Source organism: Peromyscus maniculatus, chromosome 20, assembly GCF_049852395.1.
Source record: "Peromyscus maniculatus bairdii isolate BWxNUB_F1_BW_parent chromosome 20, HU_Pman_BW_mat_3.1, whole genome shotgun sequence".
Classification (NCBI taxonomy): domain Eukaryota; kingdom Metazoa; phylum Chordata; class Mammalia; order Rodentia; family Cricetidae; genus Peromyscus; species Peromyscus maniculatus.
This window is the reverse complement of record NC_134871.1, coordinates 24,281,992-24,294,071: the sequence shown is the minus strand read 5'-3', so window position 1 is coordinate 24,294,071 and position 12,080 is coordinate 24,281,992. Positions and strand designations below refer to the sequence as shown.

Sequence of the window (12,080 nt, the reverse complement as noted above, 5' to 3'; positions counted from 1 at the left end):
AAAATCACACCCTATTTACAGCTCGAAGTGTCTCTCTCCATTGGTGGAGTGGCCATTCACACTGCTTAAGAACCAGCATGGCCACTGCATCTAAGGAATCACTTCCTGGTTTGAGTGATTTAACTTGGGGAGGTCCCTTCTGGGGAGCAGGCCGGCTTTTTCATTGGCCACAGCAACTGCATTGCATGTAGACTCACTGTGATGGTCGTTAACTCCAATGCTGCTTAGTAAGGTTTCACTGAGGGCCAGAGCTATATTTGAAGTTCAAATTATCAAAATGTACAAGAATATTTAAAAGCTAAAATATGAACCGATGGTGGTGGCTCACTTATAACCCTAGCACGTGGGAGGGAGAGGCTGTAGGGCTATCCTGGTTTACATAGTGAGATCCATTTCAAAAACAACAAAAGGCCTGAAAATCATGTCGTAACAGGCTGGCTCACACATCTCAAAAACAAAGCCTAGCCTCAGGTTCTAATGTGAATGAGACCCACGTTGAGGTGAGATGGAGACGGAATCTGAACAAATCAACAAACCCAGTGCATATACCAAAGGAAACTCTTTATTGTAAACAAAGTATAAAGTACAACAAAAGTGTTGTGCAAATTGGAACTCATAATTCTTTATAACTTCTTTAAGAAAAATCTTTTTCAAGGGTTTAAGTTTGCAAGTCAGAAACCTACACCCAAGACCCAGAAACAGTTTAAATGGGAAGGTATAGTGATATAGTGACAGCTTTTCACTATACAGTTGAACAATTCACCTTGACTACCGCGTGTATTATCCACTTTACCACAGAACAGAAATTTCTAGGCTGGGGGCGCAGCTCGGTGGTAGAGCTCCTGCAGAACACAGGCAAGGCCTGGATCTGATCCCCGGGCTGCAGGTGTGACCACGTCGTGACACTGTTAAGTCTCAATGAGTTTCGAAGGTGCCCAAACACTGTGGTGGCTGAGAACGGAACTGCATCGCGAACATTGCTTTCAAGTTGGAGGTGAATGTTCTAAGAACAATTTTTCTACCTACCTAAGTCCCACATTCTGAAAAACTCCTATAAATAAAGAGGACAACTGTCGTCTGTAAGAGTCATCAACTTCCTACTTTGAAAAAGCACACAGTGTATCTTTGACATAAGCATCCTTTACTGATGACATAAAGCCATCTTCCTCAAGGAGTTATCTCAAATTTTTGACATCCTTCTTTACAATACATATTTTCATCTTCAGATTGTTTTCTAAACAAAGTGCAGTGTATCTTAAGTCTACAGAAAAAAAAAACATTGGCATACAATTTTCAAATCTACACAAGAAGCTGCAGGCAAACTAAAATCCAAACTAGAGTAAAATGACTAAATGTTGTTGTTAAAACTTTCCAAACAAAAATGCAAACCAATTTGTTTTAGCTGCACTTCCAAGCAACTGAGTCAAAGAGGGATCCAATGCTTTGGCCCCCTTTACAATGTACAGCTGTTCAACTTTAAATACCAGCAATAGTGGAAAAATGATAGTTTAGATATACTTAAGAACTACATCCACAAAGCTGACTGGAAAGACGAGGAATAATAAACAAGATAACTCTAGGAGAAGATGTCATCTCTGTGGACACAAACTCACGTTCTAGCTCCATCTCTGTACCGGAATTTCTAGCCTCTAGATTCTTGAAACCAAGCGCTTTAGAAGAATCACACTGCAGAGCTGGCCTCAAGTAAAACTGCAAAAACGAAGTACCCAACGTAGACATGATTCAGAATCTGTGCTGACCTCATCAGAAACCTTCAAGCCATTCAAGGAATCAAGCTTTCTCATCTCCTTATGTGGTGAGAAACGACACTTGCCCTTCTGTGACCTGCCTGTGGCCGAGCTCTTGTCCTCCACCCGGGCTGGCCTCCCCTCAGGCCGGGGGCTTCTGCTTCAGCCCCTGCTGGAGGGCTCCAGACTTGCAGAAGTACTCTGACCCCCCCATGGCTCCTGACTGACCAAAGTTAGTTCTGGTTCTTCCTCTCGGGGCCGGCCTGTCACTGTGCAGAAGCAGCGGTCGGAGGCAGGGCAATGTCATTTAACTTGCTCACTTCCATCTGCCAGTTGGGGAGCTTCTTGGCTGATAGGTGGCGCCGGGCATGCTTGGTCAAGTGGTCACTCCTCATGAACCGACGGTCACACATAGGACAGGCAAATTTCTTCTCGCCTGTGTGGGTTCGCCGGTGTCTGGACAGTTCATCGGAACGAGCGAACCTCCTCTCACAGCCTTTCCAACTGCAGCTGAAAGGCTTTTCCCCTGAAACAGAGAAAGCCTGGTGGTTACCACACACGGACGAACCTCTAGACGCTACGTTCTACCACATTTAGAGCTATATACGGAGATACAATTTCAAGTTGAGAGCTGGTCAGTTTATAAATTATCAAAGTTACTAGATGTGCTTGGCATGATGGCATACGCCCTAAACCCTAGCATTTGGGAGGCAGAGTAATAATATACATTACCAGATGCATGCTGCTGCTTCTGCCCCCCGCCCCTTCCAAGTGCTCCGATCACAAGAGTGTGCCGTTAGGTCAGGGCCAAATCTAACCATTTTAGAGACCCTTCCCCACCCGCCAAGCTTACAGACCAAACCCACCCTTCACCACCCTCCTTCGTATCTGTGATCGCAGTCTGTACACACTCATTTCAAAGACAGAGTACACATGGCAGTACCTGTGTGTGTTCTTACGTGGGCCTTCAGATGGGAACTTTTAAAGTAAGTCTTGCCACACCCTGGATGGCTACAGACATGACTCCTCACTCTGGACGAATCGGTCTGGGGAGTGACTCTTGCGGCTGAAGGGGAGAAGCCGGGCGCAGGGGCGATGGGAGACAGTCTGGTGCCATTGGGGCTGACCACCGGAGGCTTGGGGCTCTGCACAACAGGCTGGGGAACGACGAACATCACGGTGCCCTTGGGCACCTGGGTGCCCATGAACAACACAGGGGGGCAGACGGCCGGGGGCTGGCTGGGTGGAGTGCTGGGGACAACTGTGGTCACAAGAGAGTTGTTTGCAGGAAGGGGAACCATCTGGCAGATGACAGGCATGGGCGGCACTGCCCCGGTGGGTACCGTGGGGGAAGAGACTAACACAGACTTCTGCACCGGGGACCCAGGAGCTGGCTGCGACCGACAAATGACTGTCTCTGAGGAAGGCACAGCAAGGTCATACAGCGCAGCCCCTGCCTTCTCGTCACCGTCTGCCGCCGCGGCAGCGGCGCTCTGCTCACACTTGGATCTGTTCGGTGACACAGCGGCACAGGGGATGTTCTTTCTGGAAGCCTCCGCGTTCAGGTGGGTTCTTCTTCGGAAGGAATTGTCCTGGTAGTTGAGGATGCTAGCTGCTTTCACGGGGCAGGATCGGTGGTTACAGAGCTGGGCGTCGGCTGTGTGACGGATGACACTTGTGGCTTGCGCCTTAGGGAGGGGAGGAGCAGCCACAGCTCTCTTTTCCTCCTCCTTGAAAGGAGCCACAGCGGGAGCCTTGGTAGCCTCGGAGAATGATTTGAAGTGGCCAGTAGATGGCGCTGGTGGCACCAGATTTGACGCTTGAGAGGGTTCAAAGTCGGAGGGGCTGTAAGGCGGCGTCAGACACTACAGAGAGACAGGCAGCGCCGTGAGAAATTAAGAATTCATTATGTAAACACGAAAAAATGCTGTAATCTATACCCACTGAAGAATACTCACAAAGGCTGGGATCGTGTGGAGGTCCGGTGTCCCCGGGAGCAAGCTCTCTTCCTCTGAGGTGTCAGACACTGGAGTGACAGGCCTGTGCTCAGGGTATCTCCTGAACCCAGACTTCCAGTCGCAGCTCATGGACATCAGCGCTTCCACGGCTTCAAAGTCACTCTTCTCCGTCTTGTTCCAGGAGTACACACTCTCTTTCAGCTTTTCAGAGATTATCTCCATTTTCTCCTCCTGTAAAAACAAGGGTTAAAGTTTATCAGCACATTTCTCTCAATGACAGGGCATACAACCTCTGGTTGTTTTTAAAGCACCCTCTGGATTCAAAGGATGCCATCTTATTACAGCAAGGGAACCAAGACCAGTGCTGGTCCTGAAATGCAATCTGACTTAAAGCCAACTACGTCCAAGTGAAAAGTTAGATCCAGTTATCTGAGGTCTGAAACTGGTACCTTCATTACGTATGGTAAAGATCAAGGAAAATAAATGGGGAAAAAATCTAGCTAGGCATGGTGGAATACATGTGTAATCTCCGGACCGTGGAGGCCAAGCAGGCGGAAGCTGCATCCCAAGAAACAAAACACACAGAAAACAACCAAAGGCGGAAAAAATTCAGTTTTATTTTGGTCAGGTGTCAATCTCTCCGTATCTATTATTTTAATGGTTTGCTGTACCATAAAGGACCTGATAGGCATAAAATTTAATGTGCTTATAATTTGGAAAAACAAAAGCTACTCAGAGTGTACAAGTTGGTTTTAATTTATTTAAAACACGGCTCGATAACAGTTTGTGGTTTGTGTGTGCAACTCCTTCAACCTTGACAGTTTTAAATGAAAAGTTCTTTGAGCTGCATTTCCAAAATTAACACCAACCATCTCTATTTTCCTTTTCAAAAGAACTTCCCATTCCTTCTGATCACAGTAGAGGTTGCAACAATCATGAAGAAGCCTTATAAAATGGGAGGCAGAGACGTGAGGACAAGAGTTCAAGGCCAGCTTTGGCCTTATAGCAAGTTCAGAGCCAGCCTCACTCAAAAAGACAGAGCAAAACCTAATTAATAAATCGAAATGGTAAAGCTCGTCTTAAAGCTTTTTTTTTTAAAGTCTATCTTCCTATTGAGAAAGCAGACATCGTTCTTGAAATATTACTAACAATGTAATTGCATAACCGTTCGCGCCTTTTATGTAAGCTGCAATGCATGAAGACCAGGGCACCAACGCAAAGAAAGGGGTGGGGGGGAAAGGCAGGCAGGCAGGCAGGGGTGAAGAATGTGCGCCGGGAAGGGAAGCTGGGAGGGGCGCAAAGCGCCGGTGCGAGGCAGGAAAGGGAAGCCGGGCGGGGGCGGGGCGCGGGAGGCCGGCGGGGGAGATCCTCGCTGGCGGGGCCCAACGGATGGGGCCGCCCTAACCTCAATGAGGCTGGCGGGTGAGTCACCGGGAACGCCGCCCGCCGCGCGCACGTCCCCGCGCCCCGCCCCTGCCATTGGCCAGCCGGCCTGCGGCCCGCGCCGGGATTGGCTGGGCGGCGCCGGGCGGGGGCGCGCGGAGGAGGGAGGGGGGGGGGAGGCGAGGCATGTGAACAAAGCGTGATCGGCGGCTGCCCGGGCCGGCGCAGGAAACGTGAACTGGGGATTGCCGCGCCGTCACCTTTCCCCTACTTCCTGAGCCCGGGCCCCCGCCCCCGCCGGGCCGGGGAGGGGCCGCGGGCGCCGCCGCCAACCGCTCGCCAGTGCGCACCGGGGCGGCGCCGGCTCCGGAGGCGCCCGCCCCTTCCACCTCCCCCCACCCCACCCCCGAGCCGCGGTTCCCTTAGGAACCGACAGCGGGGGCCGGGCCTCGCTCCCGCCCCTGGCGGAGGCCGGGGCTGGGTCACTCGGGGACGAGGAGCTCCCCGGGTTGCACCCTCTCGCCGCCCAGCCCCGGGCCTCCCTCCGCCTCGCTGCGGGAGGCGGAGCCGCCGGGTCCCCGCGGAAGCCCGACCGCCGCCCTCCTCCCGGGAGCGGCCGCGCTCCGAGCCCGGGGCGCTCCGCCCACTCGGCCGGCCCGCGCGGGGGGACCTCGGCCCACCCGCGTCTCCCCCCGCGGGCGCGGCGCCCCCCACGCTCGCGGCTTCCGGCGGCTCCCCCCCCCCCTCCCCCGGCGTCCTCGCCAGCCGCGGCTCGGCGGGGCTCCCAGACGTGCGGCGCCCACGGGCACCGGGCTCCAGACGCGCGGCCCCACGGCTCCCGCCTCGACACACACGCGCGCGCGCGGCCCCCGCGTCTCGCGGCCCTCGCTCCCCCGCCCAGCTGTCGGGCCCCAAAGGCAGGGCGCCCTGCCCCCCTGCCGGGAGTAAATCCCTTGGGCGGCCACCTGCCTCCGCCTGGGATGGGAGTCCCCCTCCCGACGGCGGCCGGCCGGGGTGCCGCGGACCCCTGGCGCCCGGGGAGCCCCGCGTGCCAGCCATCCCCCGGCGTCCGGCCATCCCCCGCGCGACGCCGGCCGTCCCCTCCCCCCGGCCCCGGGCTAGACCAGCCGTGTGGTCCCCACCTGGCAGCACCCCCCTCCTCCCCGACGAGCAGGCGCCCGCCTCTCGGGGAGACCGCTCGGGAGCAGCCCTGGCCACCCCGGCTCGCACTCCCGGTGGTGCAGACGGGGGCATCTCCCGCCGGTGCCAGGTGCAGGGCTCCCCTTCCCAGCTCAGCCGCGCTTCCAGGGAGGCAGCCCCTCCAAGCTCACACGCCTCCCCGGGTCGCCCCCCGAGACGTCTCCCTTGTCGGCTGGACGGGCACCCAGGGACCAGAGCGCTCTTCCCCCCCCCGGTCCAGGTGCCAGGCTTCCTCTCCCGGCCCTTCCCCTGCACATGCCCTCGATGATATTCACCCAGCCTGCAGGCAGGGAACCCTGGCACGACCCCGCTGCAGCCCGAGTCCTCAGGCGTGGCTGATGTCGGGGGGCTCAGCCTTCGCGCCCCGGGGCTGGCTCCGGGACCCTGAGCGCGGCACCAAGGGACCAGCATCCCCCCCCAGGTGACTCACCGAAGCTTGCTGGAGAGAAGCGCCGAAGTTCAGCATGGTCGGTCGGTCGCCTGGCCGCAGGTTGCGAGCTGCTGCTGCTGCTGCTGCTGCTGCTGCCTGGCTGCTTGGCTGCCGGCTGCCGAGCCACAGACGGGCGCACGGAGACACTAGACGTCGACGCCACCGCGCTCCGCGCTGTCTGCCCCCCTCCCCATTCAGGTAGCCGCTCTGCCTACCCCGCGCCGCGGGCGGGGGCGGGGGGGCGGGGCCTGGCGCCGGCCAATCAGCGGCAAAGGTGTGTGAGGCTGCGGCCAATGGGCGCGCGGGGCCACGCGTGATCAGCGGCTGCCCGGCTGCAAGAAGCTCTGTCAGTGGAGCGTGTACACAACCCGCGCGGCACCGCGTTCCCTCGGTCCTGCCCCGGGGAACTCCGGGGACCACCTGACTCGGTGACGCCCCTCGCCCGGCCCGGCCCCAGCCTTCCGTCCCCTGTCCCGTCCCCTCCGCCCATGCCCGGGGGGCGGCGCCGAGAGGCGCGGTGGCGGTGGCGGCGGTGGCGGCGGCGGCGGCGTCCAGGCTGTGCGGAGAGCTGGCCCCACGTGGGGGGTGGGGAGGGAAAGCCCGCTCCGCCCCGTCCCCCTTCGCGCCCGCGGCGTCTGGGCCCGCCAGGGAGTGGGCGGGACCCCGAGCGAGGAGGGGAGGGGAGGCGGAGGCTGCGAGCGCGGGGCCGAGCCCGGCGACTGTGTCTGCAAGAGCGAGCGGTCCTCGTGGGTCTGGCGTGGCGGCGGCGGCCGGGTGCACCGCCGAGCGGCGTTCCCGAGCCCTCTGCCGCCGGGTTTTTGTCCCTCCCAGCCGTGAGGACGGGAGATCCAGGGCGGCGACGGCGGGGAGCCCTGTCACGGAGCAGACACCTGCTCGCGCTCCCCGCCCACGCCCCGGGCGGCGGGCGCTGGCTCGTCCTCCCATCTGCGGCACCGGCAGCGGGGCCCGCCTCTGCGCGCCCCTCTCCCGTCCTTCCTCCGGGCCGGCGGGTGTGGGCACCACGGGCAGCCCCGGCCGTGGGGCTGGCGGCGTGGCCCGAGACCCGAGTGCTCGGTGGCGGAATCGAGTTTGAGCACGGTGTACTTAGAGTTTAAAACACACGTACGCGCCGTTTCCAAGGTGGACCCCGCCTCGGGACCACGGCCCCCGCCTCTGCCCTGCTTTTGGGGATGGGGTGAGGAGAGGGTGTCTGACGGGGGGGGGGGTTCCTGCGGGTCAAAGACCGCGTCCCTGCCCCTGCCCCCTCCACCACTCCGGGGCTTGGAGGCGAGCTGAGCTTAAAGGGAAGCCGCCCGTGCGTGTGCAGCAGCCGGGGCGGGGGCTGTGGCCTCCCGGTCCCAGAGCCCTGGGCTCCTCTTTGGCGCCCCATGCCCCGCCCCCCTTGACCGTTTGTGCGGGTTCACAGCAGCTGTTGGAGCCCCAGGCGGTGATAACGGGGCTTAAAGCAAACTAGAGATTTTATCTTCTCCCCTGGACAGGCGGGTCGGGAGACAAAAGTCACTGCCCTCCTGCGGGCTTTAATGCTGCCCTTCCCCGGTCACCACAGAATGGGTGAACAGGGCCGCCCACCCTACCCCCGTCTCACGGTTCCCTGTGCTATACCTAAAGTCCGCCAGCAGCACAAGAGTAATGATAATACCGTGGGCCGGCGAGGCCCCGGGTGGGGGCGGGGGAAGATGACTGAATGGCCTCCTGTCACTGCTTGCTCTGAATCCGCTGGAGGAGCGCCAGCTCATCAACCCAGGCCGCTCTTCCTGCCTCCCTCCACCCGGTGCCCCTGCTTCTGTCTGCAGGAGTGTCCCTCCCTGCAGGCTTCCTTCCGCTTGGGCTGGCCCATCCTGTTGATCTGAGCCCGAAGGGTTGGAGCAGCTGGCCCGGGCACCTGCTGCAGCGCAGGAAGCTCCCGTGGGTGCCCAGCAGCAGGCCTGCCTGCCTGCCTTCCTGTCCGGGAGCCGCCCCCTGGAGTTGTCACAGCCAGACCCCCCCAAGCCCGAACCCTGTGTCTTCGAGAATGTGGGGCCCGTTGGCAGGGGGCATTCAGGACTTGGGGTGTTCACTACAGGAAAGAGGGAAGAAAAGGGTGGGGGGGAGGGTATGTGGAGAGGGGGCCACAGTTCCTGGAGGTTCAGAGAAAGCCGTTCCCCAGTCACTTCAGACCCAACATCGCCAAATCTAAAACTTTGTGTGCGGTCCTAAGAGTTCCTCATCGCCCATCCAGCCCCTGTCACCTCCCTCAGAATATAAGTGGGATCCAGTTAGTCCCCAGCTCCGTGCAGCTTTGTCGCGGAAACATCTACTTGCCATCTGCCTGTCTTCAGCCTCCTCCCTTCTTTTCTGATGAGGCAGGCTCTCACTATGTAGCCCTGGCTGGCCTGACGCTTGCTATGTAGATCCTTCAGGACAACCCTCCTGCCACAGCCTCCCAGGGGCCGGGAAAATGGGCACCAGGCAGACACCTGGCTGAGGGTTTTCCCCTCTTGCTTGGATGAAGCTATTTCTATCTGTAATCCTGGGACATCCACCCACACCCCAGCTTGTTTCCAGTGCCCAGAGTCTACGCTAAAAGTTAAGATCTGATCACAGCACTCCCTACTTAAACAAATGACCTTTGTCTATTGTTATCAGGAAATCAGAGGCCACCCCTTTATGAACTAGGAGTCTCCAGGTACTTTCTCAACCTTTCCAAAGGTCTACTCAGTTCTCCCTTTGCCCAGAGCCAGCGTATAGTGTATTTGCATATACCACACCCCCATTCAATAAACACTTTGATGTTCATGCCTCGATCATTTATCCATTGCATTCAACAAATGTTACTGAGCATCTGTGTGTTCTATGTTGGCCAGTAGACAGGCCTTGAACTCTTGATTCTCCTGCCTCTCCCGTCCAAATCCTGGGATTACAGGAGTGTGCCAGCATACCCTGCTTTACATTAAGGTTTAAAGTTTAATCCCTGCCTTTAATCCCAGCACTTAGGAGGCAGAAGCAGGCGGATCTCTGTGAGTCCCAGGCCAGTCTAATCTACAAATTGAGTTCAGGACAGACAAAGCTGTTAAACAGAGAAACCTTGTCTTGAAAAAAAAAAAAAGTTTAATCCCAGCATTTGGGAGGCTAATACAAGATAAATTCTGAGGCTAGCCTGGGTTGCACAGTGAGTTTCAGGTGGAGACTGACTACTGAGGAATTTCCAGGCTATGGAATGAAATACGAGTTTTCTGTATGGTGCAAAGAGGCTAGACTGTCTTGGAAGAATGCAATTTTTTACCCAAAGGGCCATTTTTTCTTTCTGGTTTCAGAGTTCTTGCTCCCTTGCCATGTTGGGGAAGCCTTCCTTGATAACTCCAGGCTGAATTATTTGTCTGCCTCTGCTCCAAAGTACTTTATGCTAGAAGTAAAGTGCTTATTACATCTTATTGCAAAACCTATTTTATAATACTGAATCCTGCCCATGGTCCACCTAGATCTAAGCTCCTATAAGATGGTGGCCTCTTCATGATGTCCCCCCATGTGTACACCCAGGCTGGCCTGGAAGTCTCAGCAAGCCTCCTGCCTCAGCCCCCCAAATGCTAGGATTACCGATATGAGCTGCCATGCCCAGCTCCATAATTATCTTTCTTATTTAATATTTGTTCTATAACAAGCACTTGGTATGTTTTTTTTTCCAATGAAGAAAATGAAATTATAGATTGTCTCTGAAGACCCCCTGGGACTACAGACTGAATGTGGACCAATATTTGAGTGGGCTATGAGTCGTTCCATGCCCTTGTCTTAATTTGTGCTGTTACAAGACCCTTTATAGAACAGAGTCATCTTGGGCATGGGGAAGAGGAGCTTGGGCAGTCGTAAGTGGTACCTGGATGCTGAGCCTTGCTGCTAATGGTGTCCCATTCCCTTCAGTCAGAATAGTGAAGGAAGGAAGGTAGAGATGCCCCACTGTAGTTACGGATCTTGGAACACATTGTACCTGCCAACCAGCTTCTCTTCGCTGCTTACAGCCACGAGTCTCATCCCCTGTCATTGCCCTACCATCTGCCAGGCATTAGCTGAACACTGAAGAACTATCATTTAAAAAAAAGGAAAAAAAAAAGATCCTGCATTGAAGGATCTTTTTGGATAGTGTGAGAAGCAAGTAACTGTAGCCATTGCTACATTCTGGAAGATGGCAGGAGAGGGGGTGCACAGCTTTAGGGGGTGTCTAGGAAAGTGTCAGAAAAGGCTCCCTGAGTTACTCCTCAAAGCCTAGAGTGGAGAGCACCAGCGGTTCAGTATTCGCTAAAAACCTGAGTCACACACTTATATGTAATTTTACAACCAAGTAAACACCGAGACTTATATTGCTTACAAACTGTATGGCTGTGGCAGGCTTCTTACTAACTGTTCTTATAGCTTAAATTAACCCACTTCTATAAATCTATACCTTGCCACATGGCTCGTGGCTTGCCGGCGTCTTCACATGCTGCTTGTCATGGCGGCGGCTGGCAGCGACTCCTGCCTTCCTGATCTTCCTTTTTCTCCTCTCTGTTAGTCCCACCTATACTTCCTACCTAGCCACAGGCCAATTAGTGTTTTATTTATTGACCAGTCAAAGCAACACATTTGCCATACAGAACATCCCACAGCACTCCCCCCCCCCCTTTTTTTTTTCAAAAAGGAAGGTTTTAACCTTAACAAAGTAAAAGTACGTATAATTTGGGAAGCAGGATGAGGAGCTTAGTCCTGTGCGTGCTGTTGCATGGATGTAGGAGAACTTCAGTGCCAGGGATGGTGCCGGTGAGTCTTAGTGAGAGATTGGCGGGCATATAGGTTGCTCACTCTAGCCCAGTGTGGAGAATGGACCTGAGGAGTTGGGAGTGGGTGGGGGGTGTCTAACACCAGTGTTGGGGTGTAGGTGGCCAAGATGAAGCCTAAGGAAAGGAAGTAGAGGTAGGCCTGGAGAGGCTGGGACAGAGATGTGACTTGGTAACTGGATGTAGGGATAAGGAAGGAGAGAATATGGGAAAAGATTGCTATGTTTCTGGCTTATTCACTGTATCTAATGCCACATCATTGCCTGAAGAAGGGACCACAGAAATGTCATAGGTCGTGGAGTACAAAAAGCCATTGTCAAGTTGGTTTAATTAAAAAAAAAAAATTTCTAAAAATTATGTGTATGGGAGGGGGCGGTGGCCACAAGAGGGCATTGGATCCCCTGGAGCTGGAGTTAGAGTCTGTGAGTTGCCTGTCATTGGTGCTGGGAAATGAACTCAGATCCTCTGCAAAAGCAGTACGTGTTCTCAGCTATGAGCTGGCTCTCCAGTCCTGACAAGGTGGTGTAGGGCATGCAGAGGTCAGGTTCTGTGTGGC

General features: G+C 55.6%; 1 protein-coding gene across 1 annotated transcript; it reads right to left on the bottom strand.

The window, feature by feature from the left end:
- Positions 1-544: 544 nt before the first annotated feature.
- Klf10 (KLF transcription factor 10) lies at positions 545-7,149 on the bottom strand. Its single transcript, XM_006982816.4, has 4 exons — positions 6,720-7,149; positions 3,707-3,937; positions 2,692-3,613; positions 545-2,274 (listed from the first exon to the last, which is right to left on the bottom strand). Exons 1-4 carry the CDS (start codon positions 6,753-6,755, stop codon positions 2,015-2,017), a joined length of 1,449 nt encoding a protein of 482 aa, XP_006982878.1. The 5' UTR covers positions 6,756-7,149; the 3' UTR covers positions 545-2,014.
- Positions 7,150-12,080: the final 4,931 nt, after the last annotated feature.